Here is a 15,785-nt window from a genome sequence, read left to right as displayed (position 1 = left end):
CCCATGAAAATAACAATCTCTTTAAATTGTATATTTGGTTACCAATACCTGGGGGTTGGCGAGCGAAGCGAGAAGAGGGCGGAGCCCCATAGTAGATATATATAGATAGATATACTGTAGATATACATATATAGATGTAGCGTGTGTGTTTTGTTATGTCATTGCTAAGTTATAATATTTGTATAGGTATACTGGGTGGACAAAAGAGTAATGAAAGTAAGGTATTTTTTTGAAAAGATGAATAGTTTAACTGGCAGATTAATTAGTTGTTGAGTGCTGAAGGGAATATGCAAATTATACTTTATTATTTCAGCATGTTTCACTCAAAATAAATTTTAATTTATACACAGTATAGGTCTGTATTTCTAATTCTGAAACACCATTTTTCATGCTAAAGTAGTTCTAGTGAATTCATATGCACAATTTGTATTTTCTATTGTACAGTTTACAGTAGATGATGAAGAGCTAGAGACAAAGCTTCTGTTACTATTTATAGTTTAAATCAATATCCTATGTATTTCTTTACACAAATAGATCAGTCTTTGGTGTATTATCTGCCTTATTTTATTGATGAGTTGGCCTGTTGATAATTTTAATGACCTGTTAAAGGAATTTTAGGAGCATTAGCTTTGAACTAAGATTTTTAATTATGAACTTGTGCATACATACTGTAAAGTTTTCGTGTCATGATGTGATTGGACTAGTACCTCATCTTTGTGAAAATTAGCGTGGCTAAAATGTCCCTTTTCAATGGGTGCATAGCTTTCTAAGCAAAGAATTTGTTGCCTCCGATTATCTTTATTATATTAATTGCAGTTTTCTGTCTACAAATAAAATCAATAAAGACATAAAGTATTCTGTTAGGAGCTCCTGATGTCTCTTTCCTGAAAGGGTAAATGCATGTCTTTTAAATGGCAAAGAAATTTTTAATTTTTGCACCTCATATTTCATTGGCTGGGTCACATAGTTATTTCGAGTATTGTCCACTAACAAACTTAATTAATACTAATTTCTAGTTAATATTTATCATTTGATAAAAGCAACTCTGTTTAAGTAAAATTGGCCTTGGAAATGACACATACTTATTCAAATCAGGCAATTCTTAGCACTATCGGTCCGCCTAAACTAAAGGTGCTTAGTATGTAAAAGAAAACTCATGTGCCCATGTGAGGAACGTTAAAACTCTGCATTGGAGGCCAGGTCAGGGTTTAAACTCTGGAGGTGTGTGTGGCACCAGTACTAGCCTATTGTTAAAAGCAAGTAATACAAAATCAGACAAATATGTAATTTTTTAATTTTAACTATTGTATATGTTGCATAGGTTTCCCATGGCAAACACAAGGGATATGCTTATTAGAACTTGCTACTTTAAGTGACTCTCCTAGAAAATTATTAGTGAACAATGCAAAGGCAAGATGTACTGGAAACTGAAAATGTGTAAATTTAAATGGCATGTGAGAAATAATAGTTAACCATGGCAGTAATGCATCCTGCCCAGTATATTGTGTGATATCAATATTGTTGACTTGTGACATTGTTTAAAAACAAAGCTGTTAAACTAAGTTCCATTTTCCTGTTCTAAATGTGGTGTTTGTTATGTCTCTCTTGCACTGGAACACATCATCAGTGATCGGGGGTTTCGGGTCTCACAACATCATACACCCTCGCTCAGGTGACCCAGCTGGGGCTAATCAATCCCCAACTTGCGTCCCAGTAGCGATCCACAGATCAGCCCTCTACCTAAGGCCACCTTGAGTCTTTCTCTGTGGCTTCACTTGCGGATTTAATGGCCCTCTTTTTATCCGCTCCTATTATGCCCAGCCATATAAGGACTCTGCAGAGTGAGCGTCCTGCAAATCCTCTGCAGCCAACTTCTATGGGCTCATAGAGTACCCTCCAACCTCTGTCCCTGCACTCCTCCACCAGCTCCCGCTACTTACAGTAGCGCGTTTCCTCTTGTTAGATAAATGTGAAATACAAATTAAAAATGAGTTCTTTATGATGCTTCCCACCCAGTGTTACCATCCTCTAGAAGTGTTTATTTCTTAACCTTACTTGGCTTTCGTATTATCTTTTCCCCTTAACATTGTGTATTACTTGAACTAGATACTTTGTTGCTTGCAGACTGACTTTGTATTATTTGTATAGCTTGCTTAAACTGCTTTTTATTATTCTAAGCTGAACATATGTTTTTGTAAGTCGTATTTATTTGTCCACTGTTAACTCTGACTGCCATATCTTCTTACGTTCTTTGTGTATGTACTCCTAAAATAATGTCCTCCCTTTCTACCTCGTTACAGTTTGTAAAGGGTTTTACTAGCATAAATAGATATTTCACAGAACGCTTATATGGTTCAGTCGCTCCATGAACCTTCTCAGAGAATTTACATTGAGAGAATGTTCTGTTTGTTTTTGATATTACATTTGTTTCAAAGTGATCAAAAGTAGGCTTTCAGCACCTTTTCTGGGCAACAATATACTTCACTATCAGTCTCTCTTTCTCTGTGTTCTTTCTTTTCTCATTATTAATTAAACAGATCAAAAGACAGCAAGGTCTCATATTAACTGAGCTTGTGCTTTGTTTTGTAACATTCTAGTGCAGTCACCATCATACTTTCTTTGGGGCTATAATTCTTGGGAGGCTCCCCAAACCTTTCTTTCTTACAAAGCACCTATGCTAACCACTTCATAATTATAAGCAGGTTATTTTATATTTACTTATCTATGTAGACATTCACTCTTAATGTTTAAAAAGAAACAACTTTTTCATTTGTTTAGACAGCATCTTCCTTATATTCTCCAAATCTAACAATAATTCTGCCCACATACTATAACTGTTTGTTTTAGTTTGCTTGTTATAAAAGTAATATTTTTGATTTCTCGTGTCTCTACAGTTATTCAAGGATAATAAGGTGCTCTTGGCATTGTTTCACTATCTTAATAAACATGAAAAAAAAGGTGCCCATGGCTGGTCTGCTGCCCAGCACGAGGAATTGCAGCTTCATGCTTTAGCTACATTGACTACAATTGCTCCTTTGCTAATTGAAGACTATACAACTTGTCAAGGAAACACACGCCTACTTATTCTTCTTGAGTGGTGTGTTGGTCAAGGTAAAATTTGTTTACGTTATTATTGAAACTACATTATAGGTTAAATTATTTTATGCACAAATGCAATTTCCCAATTGCTGACTTCTGTTTGAGATGGATTGAAATCTTTACAATTCAACATTATACTTGAAGCTAATTGCACATTTAAAATATTTTTTATTTGTATGGTATCGGGTTTTCTAATTTGCATGCTTGGCACATATGGCATTAGTGCTGTTATTCAGTAAAGCAACTATTGTAATGAGATACACTGCAAAAAGAAAGCCATCTACTCTTTAGGTTTTCTATCATGAATTGCATTTTTCACAAAAATAAACTACTGTCAGCCCTTAAGTATTTTGTGGTTGTGATTATGTCATGAATTTTTGTTGTTCCAGTTATGGGCATCAAAGCACATAGCCATTTCTAACTTTTTCCTTCCCTGATAGGTCATGAATTGAAGGCTGAACTTTATATTGGTATTATGTATAGTTATTCTGGGTTGTGGTTGGAAAGCTTTCTTTATGTTTTTCTTTAGGCTCTAAATTTTTTCCATCATCAATGAAGAAGGCATTTTGTACTGGGATGTGTTGGTTGAGTATATTTTTGAACAGGTAGAATCTGATTTTTCTTTTGGACTGAAGTAAAAGTGTAAGCTGAGACAGCCAAAGGCCTAAGCCCCACTACCACTCACCCACAACTACTGTTTTTTTCAGTCAGCCAAGGTTCATCTTGCAAATCCACGGTCAGTCTGTGTTGGGAGTTGCACGACAGAAGTTAACAGAGGTGAATGCAACAGTTAGCTGAGGTGCTCTTGGTGCTCTGGTCATTGTCATCTGCAGATGATGTCAGAGTTTCCAGAAGTTTGAAGTATAGGAGATAATGGAGAGCAGCAATTCAGAAGACCCAGGGTTAAGCAGATCAGCTGTGCTTCATATAACTTATTTTTATGAGAATGAAAACAGAAGCCATGAACTGCATAATAAAAAGAAAAGTACACAATATGCCACAATAGTAATAATAATAATACCCTGTATATTATGGGCGGCACGGTGGCGCAGTGGGTAGCGCTGCTGCCTCGCAGTTGGGGGATCTGGGGACCTGGGTTCGATTCCCGGGTCCTCCCTGCGTGGAGTTTGCATGTTCTCCTCGTGTCTGCGTGGGTTTCCTCCGGGCGCTCCGGTTTCCTCCCACATTCCAAAGACATGCAGGTTAGGTGGATTGGCGATTCTAAATTGACCCTAGTGTGTGCTTGGTGTGTGGGTGTGTTTGTGTGTGTCCTGCGGTGGGTTGGCACCCTGCCCAGGATTGTTTCCTGCCTTGTGCCCTGTGTTGGCTGGGATTGGCTCCAGCAGACCCCCGTGACCCTGTGTTCGGATTCAGCAGGTTGGAAAATGGATGGATGGATGTATATTATATATGAAAGAATCATATTTCATAAGCAGACTGTTTATATTAGGTTATTTCAATTTTATCGATCTTCACTGATGCTTACAGGAGAGTTTCCATTATTTCAATAAGGTATGCTTGTGTTTTATAACTTGAAGGCCCTGAGTTCACTGCAGCCTGCCAATTCATGTGGGGGTGTTAGATGGAAAGAGGCTAGACCCTGAGTGCTTTTTTGGGATCACTCATATGAGTTGACCATAGTGATGGGCAATAAAGCTGAAAAGAGACACAGAGCCTGTAGCATATAATGACACTTTTTCAGTTACAATTAGAAGTCAGGGCCCACTTACTGTCTCAGAAAATGAAGTTCCCTTTAACTGAACATATGACTTGAAACCTAGAGGATGCAAAACAGAGAGGGGCAGGGGTTTAAGTGAATTTTCACTGGGGACATTGCACAAGATTAAAATCACTTGCTGTAGCAGTAACATATAACATAATTTCATAGTGTTAAGCAGTACAAAGAAGTTGCAAAGTATTTGGTCCGTGTAAATATTTATTAATAAGTAATTAAAAATGTGTGTCTATGTGTAGCGCTGCTTGAAAGCTTGAGGACTATAGTTTTAAATATGATACAGTAGCCGATACTAGTTCTTATTTTTTCTCAATTTGAATTGCTTTTCAATTTTTTGGAGAAAATTATGCATTAAATACAAAAATAATCTAGTAAAAAATAATTACCTCATATATAAAAGTAACTATACCAGTGGGTTAATATGCAGTTCATTTCATAACAAGAAAGTAAAATTACTTTTTCTGTTAACTTGTACTGTTTACCAGTCAAGGAGAAAATCACCAGGACAGAGTCTTACAGTTTGAAAGCCTTCCATCATATAACAGAAAAAAAGAAACCAAGACAATCCATATTGATTAATATAAAATTCATGATCCTGGTCAAATCAAACTACATATCTCATCAGGAAGTACTCTATAAGCTCATTGATTTGGAGTATTATACCATTTTAACAGAATGCTTTGAAATTCATACGTTTACTGTAGGTCAAAGAGTCTGCAAATGGAGAAAACCTAAGACCCCTATGCATACCTTTATGACAACCTCCTACAAAAGTATCCTTTAGAGCAACAAGGAAATTTGGACAGGGTGTCCTAAACAACCCAAAGACAACATCCAAGGCTCTCCTGATCACTCTTGCTACAAGCGATGTCCATGCTCGTATCTCAGTAACACAACACTTTATGAATAGTGATGATATCTGTTGTGTGCAACCAGGAGAAAACCTTTGCCATTTATTAAGATTATTGCTGTTGTGTTAGGTGTGTAAGAACATCTGAATAATACTTCACATTTCTAGAAAAATTATATCAAGATGAATTAGTCTAATGTTAATCTTTTACATTGAAAAAAATCACTTCCTACCTGAAAAATAACTTTATTCCATTATAAAGTATGGTGGTCATTGGGTTATGACTTTGACTTGCTTTTTTGATCAAGGACCTGGATTACTTACTGCCATGATTTGACAAACAAAGTCAAATCAAAATATTCTGCAAAAGATCATAAAATGCTTAGGACTGTCCATGAGACAGAATTCGGACAAGACTGGAGCCTGCTGCATGTCAATAATCCAAGAAATTGTAAGAAATCTAACAACAATTGTTTAAAAAAACAGTGCAAGAGAGAAAAATACATGCAGAAACGCACAGTTTAATGTAATATAAACTCACATACGTAATTCAATTATTGTGTTAAAAATATCCAGCAAACTAAAAAGAAAACACAACCTCTTTCCTTTATGACTTTTAAATGAACAAGTGTAATAGAAATGTTGTGTTAAGATTGGGATTAGGCTGTTTGTGCAAAATGTCTGACAAATTTGAAATAGTTGAGAATAAATAATGAAAAACTTTCAAAAGAAATGTGAGATAAAGATCAGTAAGTATAAGAAATGTTTGACTTCAGTTATAGCTGCTAAAGAATGTGCCACTGCTTTTTATCTAAATGGAATCCCTTACTTTGTCTAGTGACTGATTTCACACCAGGGACAGAAGGTGCATGTGCATGGTACAGGGCTTAAGAATGGGCTCAAATTAGGAGTATGAGGAGAGAGAGAAACCCACACTACCAGTCGCATTGCACTTCTTTCTATCAGGAGTAAGTAGAGTTGGTTAGGGAACAGCATGCTCTGTAGGTGCTCTAGAAGTAAGTTATTAATGTAAGAGTGGGAGAGAGGCTGCACTGTAAAAGACTAGAAAGAGGCTAAATAAACACATCCCGACCAATAACCTGCACTGATATATATACTGCTGCTCAGTACAGAGAGAAGACACCTCAACAGCTGTCACTGAAGCCTGGGCCTTTTAATTTTGATCAACCACAGAGTTGCAGTGGAATCGGGAACAATAGGAGGCTGCTGAGAAATGGTGCCTCCAAGATTTAGTACACCTGACCCTGACTCCACAAGTGGTTTTAAAGCCTGGCCAAGACGTGGACCTCAGGTTACATTTAAAAGCTTCACCTTGGCAGGGTCGCTGAAGTTGCAAGTAATCTAAATAACATTTCTCTAGTAGGAAAGAGGAACTGTTGGAAAGAGAGAGAGAATATTAATACTGGCTGAATGTGGGAAAGTGAGGAAACCATCGTGCCTAATAGACAGGGCAAAAAATACAGCATTAGGAGGCATAGATTTGCAACATTTTATTTGTTTAATCATTCTTTACTTATGTGTTCTGTTGATTTAAAAAACATTTATTTTGATACTTTAAACTAACAACAACTAACCTTTTGTTGGTTGTTAATAGATGGATAGAATGAATGAACTTTATTTGTCCCCAGAGGGACATTTCACTTTTTAGAAAACTCTTTAAATAAATGAATACATAAATAGGTAGATAAGTAAGTATGTAAGTACATACTGTAAATAAATATACACGCACACTTTGGTCTGAACACACACTAGACTGACTCTAAAGTAAGCAAATTAAAAAGAAGAAGTTCTGACTTGGCTATCATATTCACAGTTAGGTATTATGCAGATGTATTGCTGTTGGTATAAATGTACCAGTAGAGTTTCTTGACACAATTTTGCTGAATAATGTGTTGGCTGAAAGCATTCAGTATTATTATGTCAGAGAGGGGATGTGTAGCATTGTTAATAATGGCACTCAGTTTTGTTTTTAATTCTGTCCTTCGCTGGTACCATGGAGTCCGGAGTGCATCCTGTAATTGAGCTTGCCTTTTTAATTAGCTTGTTGATTTGGTGGGCCTCTCTTGAAGTGATGTTACCAGCCCAGCACACCACCGCATAGAAAGTCGCACTGGCCATCACTGAGTTGTAGAAGATGTGAATGATGTCACTTCCCACTTTAAAGAATATCATAGGCCAGGGACAGAATCATTTGATTTGCCCCCTCGACAACATACACATTATAACTTCACATCACTTTCATTTCATTTAAAGTGGTAAGGTGGACAGACCAGGCCACCCTTTCCTTAGCAACTTCTTCCAGTTCTTCCTTAACCCTCCAGCATGGTCTCTTTCTACTTCAAGGGGCCTGTGACTGCTAAAACGTTCCAAGAAAGCATTGTAACTACATGCCCAAACCTTGTCAGTTGGTTGCTAGTAATCTGGTTCTACGCCAAGATCCTCTTGTATTGTTGATCTTATGACCCTGTCAAGGTAGTACTGTTTGCCAAAATTAAACAATTTAGTCTAGAAATATGGTAAATGCAGTCTTCCAAACATGAGGTCATGCTGTATGCTTTAAAGAATGCACCAGAAGTCAGACTAAACTGTCTTATGTTGATTTTATTGAAAGGGTCATTAGATTTTATCAAATTAAAAAAAAAATAGCCTTAAAGACCTTAAAGAAAAGCATGATATGATTGGCAATGTTGAATTAAACACCATAGTAGTACAGTAATCCCTCCTCCATCGCGGGGGTTGCGTTCCAGAGCCACCCGCGAAATAAGAAAATCCGCGAAGTAGAAACCATATGTTTATATGGTTATTTTTATATTGTCATGCTTGGGTCACAGATTTGCGCAGAAACACAGGAGGTTGTAGAGAGACAGGAACGTTATTCAAACACTGCAAACAAACATTTGTCTCTTTTTCAAAAGTTTAAACTGTGCTCCATGACAAGACAGAGATGACAGTTCAGTCTCACAATTAAAAGAATGCAAACATATCTTCCTCTTCAAAGGAGCAAACAAATCAATAGGGCTCTTTGGCTTTTAAGTATGCGAAGCACCGCGGCACAAAGCTGTTGAAGGCAGCAGGTAACACCCCCTCTGTCAGGAGCAGAGAGAGAGAGAGAGAGACAGATAAAAAAATCAATACGTGCCCTTCGTGCTTTTAAGTATGCGAAGCACCGTGCAGCATGTCACTTCACGAAGCAGCTGCACAGAAGGTAGCCAACGTGAAGATAATCTTTCAGCATTTTTAGACGAGCGTCCGTATCGTCTAGGTGTGCGAACAGCCCCCCTGCTCAATCCCCCTACGTCAGGATCAGAAAAAGTCAGCGCAAGAGGGAGAGAGAGAGAGAAAAGTAAGCTGGGTAGCTTCTCAGCCATCTGCCAATAGCGTCCCTTGTATGAAATCAACTGGGCAAACCAACTGAGGAAGCATGTACCAGAAATTAAAAGATGCATTGTCTGCAGAAATCCGCGAACCAGCAAAAAATCCGCGATATATATTTAAATATGCTTACATATAAAATCCGCGATAGAGTGAAGCCGCGAAAGGCGAAGCGTGATATAGCGAGGGATCACTGTACAGGTATTATCACAAGAGCTAAAGATGCACATGAGTGGTGATTGTGTGAAAATGCAGAAAGGATCATCTACAACTTGCATGTTTTGTTTAACTCATATGTTTAACCTACTGAATTATTTGGTATGTCATAATTATTCTTAATTAAATTAAACCTAATAAAAGTGATTTACATTTAAATTAAAACATTATATTTTAAATGTTTTGTTTAGATACTTACACTGGTGAAGGGAACAGTTTTCATGGATGCGGTGTCCGTGGAAACAAGAATGCACATATGCGGTACTGTGTAAGGCTTTTGAGATCGATGGTATTTTTGGGAGATACAGCCATCAATCAAGACCTCTGTGACCAAGGAGTGATAAACATTTTAACAGGTAAGAAGAACTAGTTCTCTGTTTGCTTTCCAGTTATACTAAATTATATTCACTGTTTGCTGTATGAATTTTCTCCTTTTTTCTATTATAAGTCAACATTAAAGTACATTTATATTTCAAATCTGGCACAAAAATTAAGCCCACAGAAATCAATGTAGTTTATTCAATTATTATTTTCACTTTTAGACCACTTCTTTATAATTGCTGATTGAGGTCTCCATTGCTATTTCACCATAGGCAATCTCAGTATTGTAGATGTCACTATGGCAATAAATATACTGCTGAATTCACATGTATTACTTACCTATAAGAACATCAATAATAACTGTAATAAGAGCATTACTTTTTTGCATGTCATGATCACAATTACAGTAGTGTATCCACGTGTACATTGCCGTTATAACAGAGTAAACAATGTCTCTCTAGGTAATTGACACATATGTGAAACCTGTTTTTTTTTTTTTTTTTTTTATAGTACAGTAATCCCTCCTCCATCGCGGGGGTTGCGTTCCAGAGCCACCCGCGAAATAAGAAAATCCGCGAAGTAGAAACCATATGTTTATATGGTTATTTTTAGATTGTCATGCTTGGGTCACAGATTTGCGCAGAAACACAGGAGGTTGTAGAGAGACAGGAACGTTATTCAAACACTGCAAACAAACATTTGTCTCTTTTTCAAAAGTTTAAACTGTGCTCCATGACAAGACAGAGATGACAGTTCTGTCTCACAATTAAAAGAATGCAAACATATCTTCCTCTTCAAAGGAGTGCGTGTCAGGAGCACAGAATGTAACATAGATAGAGAAAACAATCTCTAGCAAACAAATCAATAGGGCTGTTTGGCTTTTAAGTATGCGAAGCACCGCGGCACAAAGCTGTTGAAGGCGGCAGCTCACACCCCCTCCATCAGGAACAGGGAGAGAGAGAGAGACAGAGTTTGTTTTTCAGTCAAAAATCAATACGTGCCCTTCGAGCTTTTAAGTATGCGAAGCACCGTACAGCATGTCGTTTCAGGAAGCAGCTGCACAAAAGATAGCAACGTGAAGATAATCTTTCAGCATTTTTAGACGAGCGTCCATATCGTCTAGGTGTGCGAACAGCTCCCCTGCTCAATCCCCATACATCAGGATCAGAGAAAGTCTGCGCAAGAGAGAGATAGAGAAAAGTAAGCAATCTAGCTTCTCAGCCATCTGCCAATAGCGTCCCTTGTATGAAATCAACTGGGCAAACCAACTGAGGAAGCATGTACCAGAAATTAAAAGACCCATTGTCCGCAGAAATCCGCGAACCAGCAAAAAATCCGCGATATATATTTAAATATGCTTACATATAAAATCCGCGATGGAGTGAAGCCGCGAAAGGCAAAGCGCGATATAGCGAGGGATCACTGTAATAATTTTTGTCCTGGTAATCATTTTGGACACAGCATGTTGTACAGATCAGTTTGTTTTTCTGTGTCAAAGGTTAAGTATTAAACCTATGAAAGTATGCAGTAATACTCCCAATTTGTTAAGAAATAAAATAAGAAAAATTAGTTTATCAAATATACTACATTAGTGTTTAGTATATTTATTGTAAATTTCAATATTTATGTCATTTGATACTTTGTCCCTCCAAGTTCCAATTTAACACTGTATTAATTGCCATGTTGAAATAAAGGATAAACAGCATCATAGTGTGCAATATATTTATATACACTGTTATATATCCCATTGTGGTTGACATAGGATGCCAGCAAAACACTGGTAATCATGTCCCTGTTCTAAAATAATGCATTTACCCGCAGTTACTAGTTTGATACAAGCAAAACAGCAAAGACTTACTAGTGGAGATCCTAACTTTCACCCATTATTATGGCCTAAATGTTTGTTTTTATGTTTTAGATGTATTCTCACTTTTCAAAAGAAGTAGCATGTACTCATATTTCTTTAGAAAGTGTCTTTAAGTGTTTAAACTTTTTGAAAACATTTCAGTTCTCATGCACTACATAACATTCTCAGACCTGTTTAATGGAATTCACAGGGGCAGGGGCCAAGAGCCTATCCCAGTAGCATAAGGCAAGTATAATGCAAGAACCAATTTGGGAAATGGCACCAGTACTTTACAGGAGCCATTAATTCACACAGCCGCACTTACACAGGACCAGCCGTACTAACACGTCTTTAGGGATTTTGGAGGAAGAGCAGAGTACCCAGAGAAATATCCAAAGAAATAATGGGGAAAATATGCCAACTATTTACAGTTTGTTTGTGATGTGGCAGAGCACTGTATCACTGTGCTTCCTGATATATGAATATAAACCATTTATTTATATACAATATATATATATATATATATATGGTTGAAAATAGTTTACTGTCAAATAAATGCAAAGAGTACACGACACGTGTTTCGCCCTCATTCTGGGCTCATCAGGTGTACACACTCCACTGCACTCCCTCTCGGGAATCGAACCTCGGACGTCAGCGCCAGAGGCGATGCCCCTAACATTGCGCCACGGCGTGTGGTTCGTTTATTTGACAGCATGTAGATCGGGGTAATTACATATCTGGCTGTGAAAAAATTACAATATCATGTACAACTACTGTACATGTCAGAAGAGTGAATAGCTTATTAATACCCATTTACACATTTTAGAAGAGTGTATGTTGACACCAACCAAACTAATTTTCCAAAACTCAATCATGTATATTTGTCTATTTTAAATTTATTTATGTATTTGTTTTATTTTGGTACAGATAATAATGTATGTTTGCCTTTTTTTTTTAATTGCTCCCTCTTAACCACAAAGTGTTACTTTAACTAAACTATAATAGTACAGTAGTGATAATGTTTTGCTTTTTTAAATGAATGAATACCAATGAAAATATGAATATATATATATGACTATAAATATGACTAAACCTCCAGCTCTGGCAAGTTAATTAACGTCATAAAAGGATGTAAATCATTTTATTTTAATTCTCTTTCAATTCATGTCACCTTCAATAATTGTCACTGGTTATAGAGGCCCACTGACGCTTACAAATGTAATTTTTAGTACAGTATTTGTGTCACCTTTTTTGTGTAATTCATGCCAAAGATGAACAGGAAATCATAACCCGTGTGAACTTGTAAATTTGTGGGGGTTTTATTTGTTAAAATCTCACTATTCACATGCAATACAATTATTTTAGCCTTTTGCTTTTCAACTCTGCTCCTCAAATTCCCATTTCTTGCTTTTCCCTTTAACAAATTTATCACTGGCAAACTGATACAGTTGATTTCACTATATTTTTAATTACATTGAAATTACCATGTTTCCTGGAAAATAAGCCCTAGCATGATTTTTCAGGATGTTCGTAATATAAGCCCTACTCCGAAAATAAGCCCTATTTACGATCCCGCGCAGGCACCTTTTGGATGAGCGATAAACGCCTAACGCTACCATATGTATACAGATGAACAGGAAATAATACCAGTATTTTGACCCCCGACAAGATGAGTGCAAAAAGAAAGCGCTATTTTGTCGAGTAACAAGAAAGTAATTGTTGAGGAGTCCCAGGGCAAAAATCTTACTGCTTTCTGCAAAGAGAGCAAGTTGGATATCCGAATGCACTACGAACAAGATACATGGACAAGAGGTGCTCATTTAAGGAAAGCTCTGTTGCAAGACATGAAAGATTGGGGCCAATTGTTCTAAAGGAAATGGAGTCGCAAGAAATTCATAACGGAATTCGGGGTTTGGAGAGTTATGATGATGTTCCAGAAGATGATGACATGACTGTATTTGAATAAATGTAGATTTTTGTTCCAGAATACTAGAGGGTTGTGCCCTCAGCTCTCTTCACTCCCCTAACCCCCTGGGGCATGCTGCACGTTAGCCACTTCGCGTCTCTGCCATTCGCGTTGTGAAGGGGGGGCTGAACGCACGCTAAGGAGATGCGGTCGGATCAGCTGCTGTCTTAAAGCTGTCATGCTGTATGTCGATCATTTAAAATCCCGTGCAGCAGCTGTCCTTTTGTCTCACTGCCTTTTCTTGCGGGTTGTTAAAGTGTCTCTGAGATAATCATGTATCGTTTCCTTCCAAGCCTTCTAAGATTTTTTTTTATAATAGAGAGAAATGTAGATTTTTGTTCATGGAAAAACAAAACATCCCCTGAAAATAAGCCCTAGCGCGTCTTTTGAAGGAAAAATTAATATAAGACCCTGTCTTATTTTCAGGGAAACATGGTATATTTAGATTGCATCAAATTGCATTGTCCACAGTTAGATGCTTATTGTTGTTTTCCATTTAAAATGTAATATAAATAGATTTTTTTTCTTTTTTATTACCAAGGTATTCTTATAAAAACTGCAGAGCAATATAAAGAGGATGATGCAATTTCACTTGAACTGAAGGCTGACATGTTGCTAATTTTGTCTACGCTGTGTGAAAATGATCTCCACAGAAAAGTAAGTCTACTTACTTGTTCACATCCTATTATTTTTTCAAAAAATGTTGTTTTTTCATCCATCCATCCATCCATCCATTTTCCAACCCGCTGAATCCTAATAATAGTAATATTAAAATATATTATTAAACAGTCCAATATATATTCATAGCTAACAAAATCAACATAATGCAGTCTTAAAAAGATATGTTTTATGTTTAGATTTTAAAAACAGAAAGTGAGGTACAAGTGCAAAGCTCCAAAGGTGCAGAGCATTCCATAACCGTGGGTCGATACACTAAAAGCTCTATCACCCATAGTACACAATCTCCTCAGTGGGATGGTTAACAGCACAGAATAGAAATAACAAAGTGAGCATGACGGAACACATGGATTCAATAAAGAAAACCTATAAGGTGTGGCTAGACCATGAAGGGGCTTAAAAGCTAAGAGGAGAAGTTTATATTGAATGCAAAAAAGCACAGTTAGCCATTGTATTTTTGAAATGTAGGAGTAATATGCTCCCAAAGTTTTAATTTTTTAACAACCTTAGCAGAGGAAAGAATAGTACAGATACACATGTCATAAATGTAGGAAGTACGGTCCTTGCGTGTGTGAGAACTGTTAACATTTGAATTTGATGCTTCCATATAGCACTGAACTGACCTCTCTGTACTATTCTTTCCTCTCCATGTCCTGGAGTACAAAAGAAACAGTTCTATACAGCAACATGAAGACTGGCAAGATCAGGGGGAAAAAAAACACATGGTCACTGATTACAACCGCAAGATGTTATGCGAATGAATATAAATAATATGAATAATGTTGCATTCGTGCCACAATGTTTTCCGAAATGTACTATACAGGTCATAAAATGAATAATTCCAAATATCATATATACCTATGTCTCTGTTTTTCGTTTTTTTTTTTTTTGACATCATAGACCGTAAGGTGCATGCTAATTCAGCATGAGCAGGAACACTCAATAAAACTGAATAAAAAAAATCAAGTGACGGTGATATACGAATAAGGCAGATTCACCAGCGTTTGTGTGTCAGCTTTTATCCCTCCAGATCAGAGAATGTCTAGTTCCATTGCCTCAAAACACCACTCACATCTACAGTTATTCCCAGTTTCAAATAAAAACTAACAGCATCAGATCCTAGGGCGGTAGTATGTACCGTGATCTTGACTGAGAGAATAAAAGTGTAAAAAAAGATTACTTTTACAAGTACTATAAATGTACACCGTCTGTTACAGACGCAAACCAAATGTGTTTGTGTACTGTATAATATTAACAATAAGAGCAGCTCACTGCTGAAAACGGCAGATATAGGAGGCAGTCGGGCTCGAACAGGGGACTCTTGATTATAAGTTAGCAAATCTTACCGCTACGCCACGGAAGCTGTTGTCTTATACTTGAACCTTTTGTGAAAGTGTTTATTTGATCTTTGAACTTAAGGCTTCACACATTATATAGTTTATTCCAACATTTTGTCATTTACTACTAAAATATGAAAAGCGTTTCTGTTTTAACAATATGTTTACACAGATTATTGTAGAAACGGAACACATGAAATGCATGTGTTCCAAATAACGATCTATGATTTCCATTCTAAAAATCCAGCACTTCACTTCCAGATAATCAAGGCATGAGCTGGGAGAACTTTGTGCACATTCTGCGCCGGTGGGGGGATGGAATAGCAGGCTGCTTGCTTGCTTGT

The 15,785-nt window shown here is 37.0% G+C and overlaps 1 protein-coding gene across 1 annotated transcript in view; it reads left to right on the top strand.

The window, feature by feature from the left end:
* The window catches only part of LOC114663422 (cilia- and flagella-associated protein 69-like), a 95,482-nt gene that overhangs the window by 41,269 nt on the left and 38,428 nt on the right, over nucleotides 1-15,785 (top strand). The window contains 3 exon segments of the mRNA XM_028817145.2: nucleotides 2,895-3,111; nucleotides 9,485-9,649; nucleotides 13,968-14,083. Of these exon segments, the coding sequence (XP_028672978.2) occupies nucleotides 2,895-3,111; nucleotides 9,485-9,649; nucleotides 13,968-14,083 (498 nt within the window).

The sequence above is a fragment of the Erpetoichthys calabaricus genome, chromosome 13 (genome assembly GCF_900747795.2).
Source record: "Erpetoichthys calabaricus chromosome 13, fErpCal1.3, whole genome shotgun sequence".
NCBI lineage: Eukaryota > Metazoa > Chordata > Cladistia > Polypteriformes > Polypteridae > Erpetoichthys > Erpetoichthys calabaricus.
This window is presented reverse-complemented; position numbering and strand designations above follow the sequence as displayed.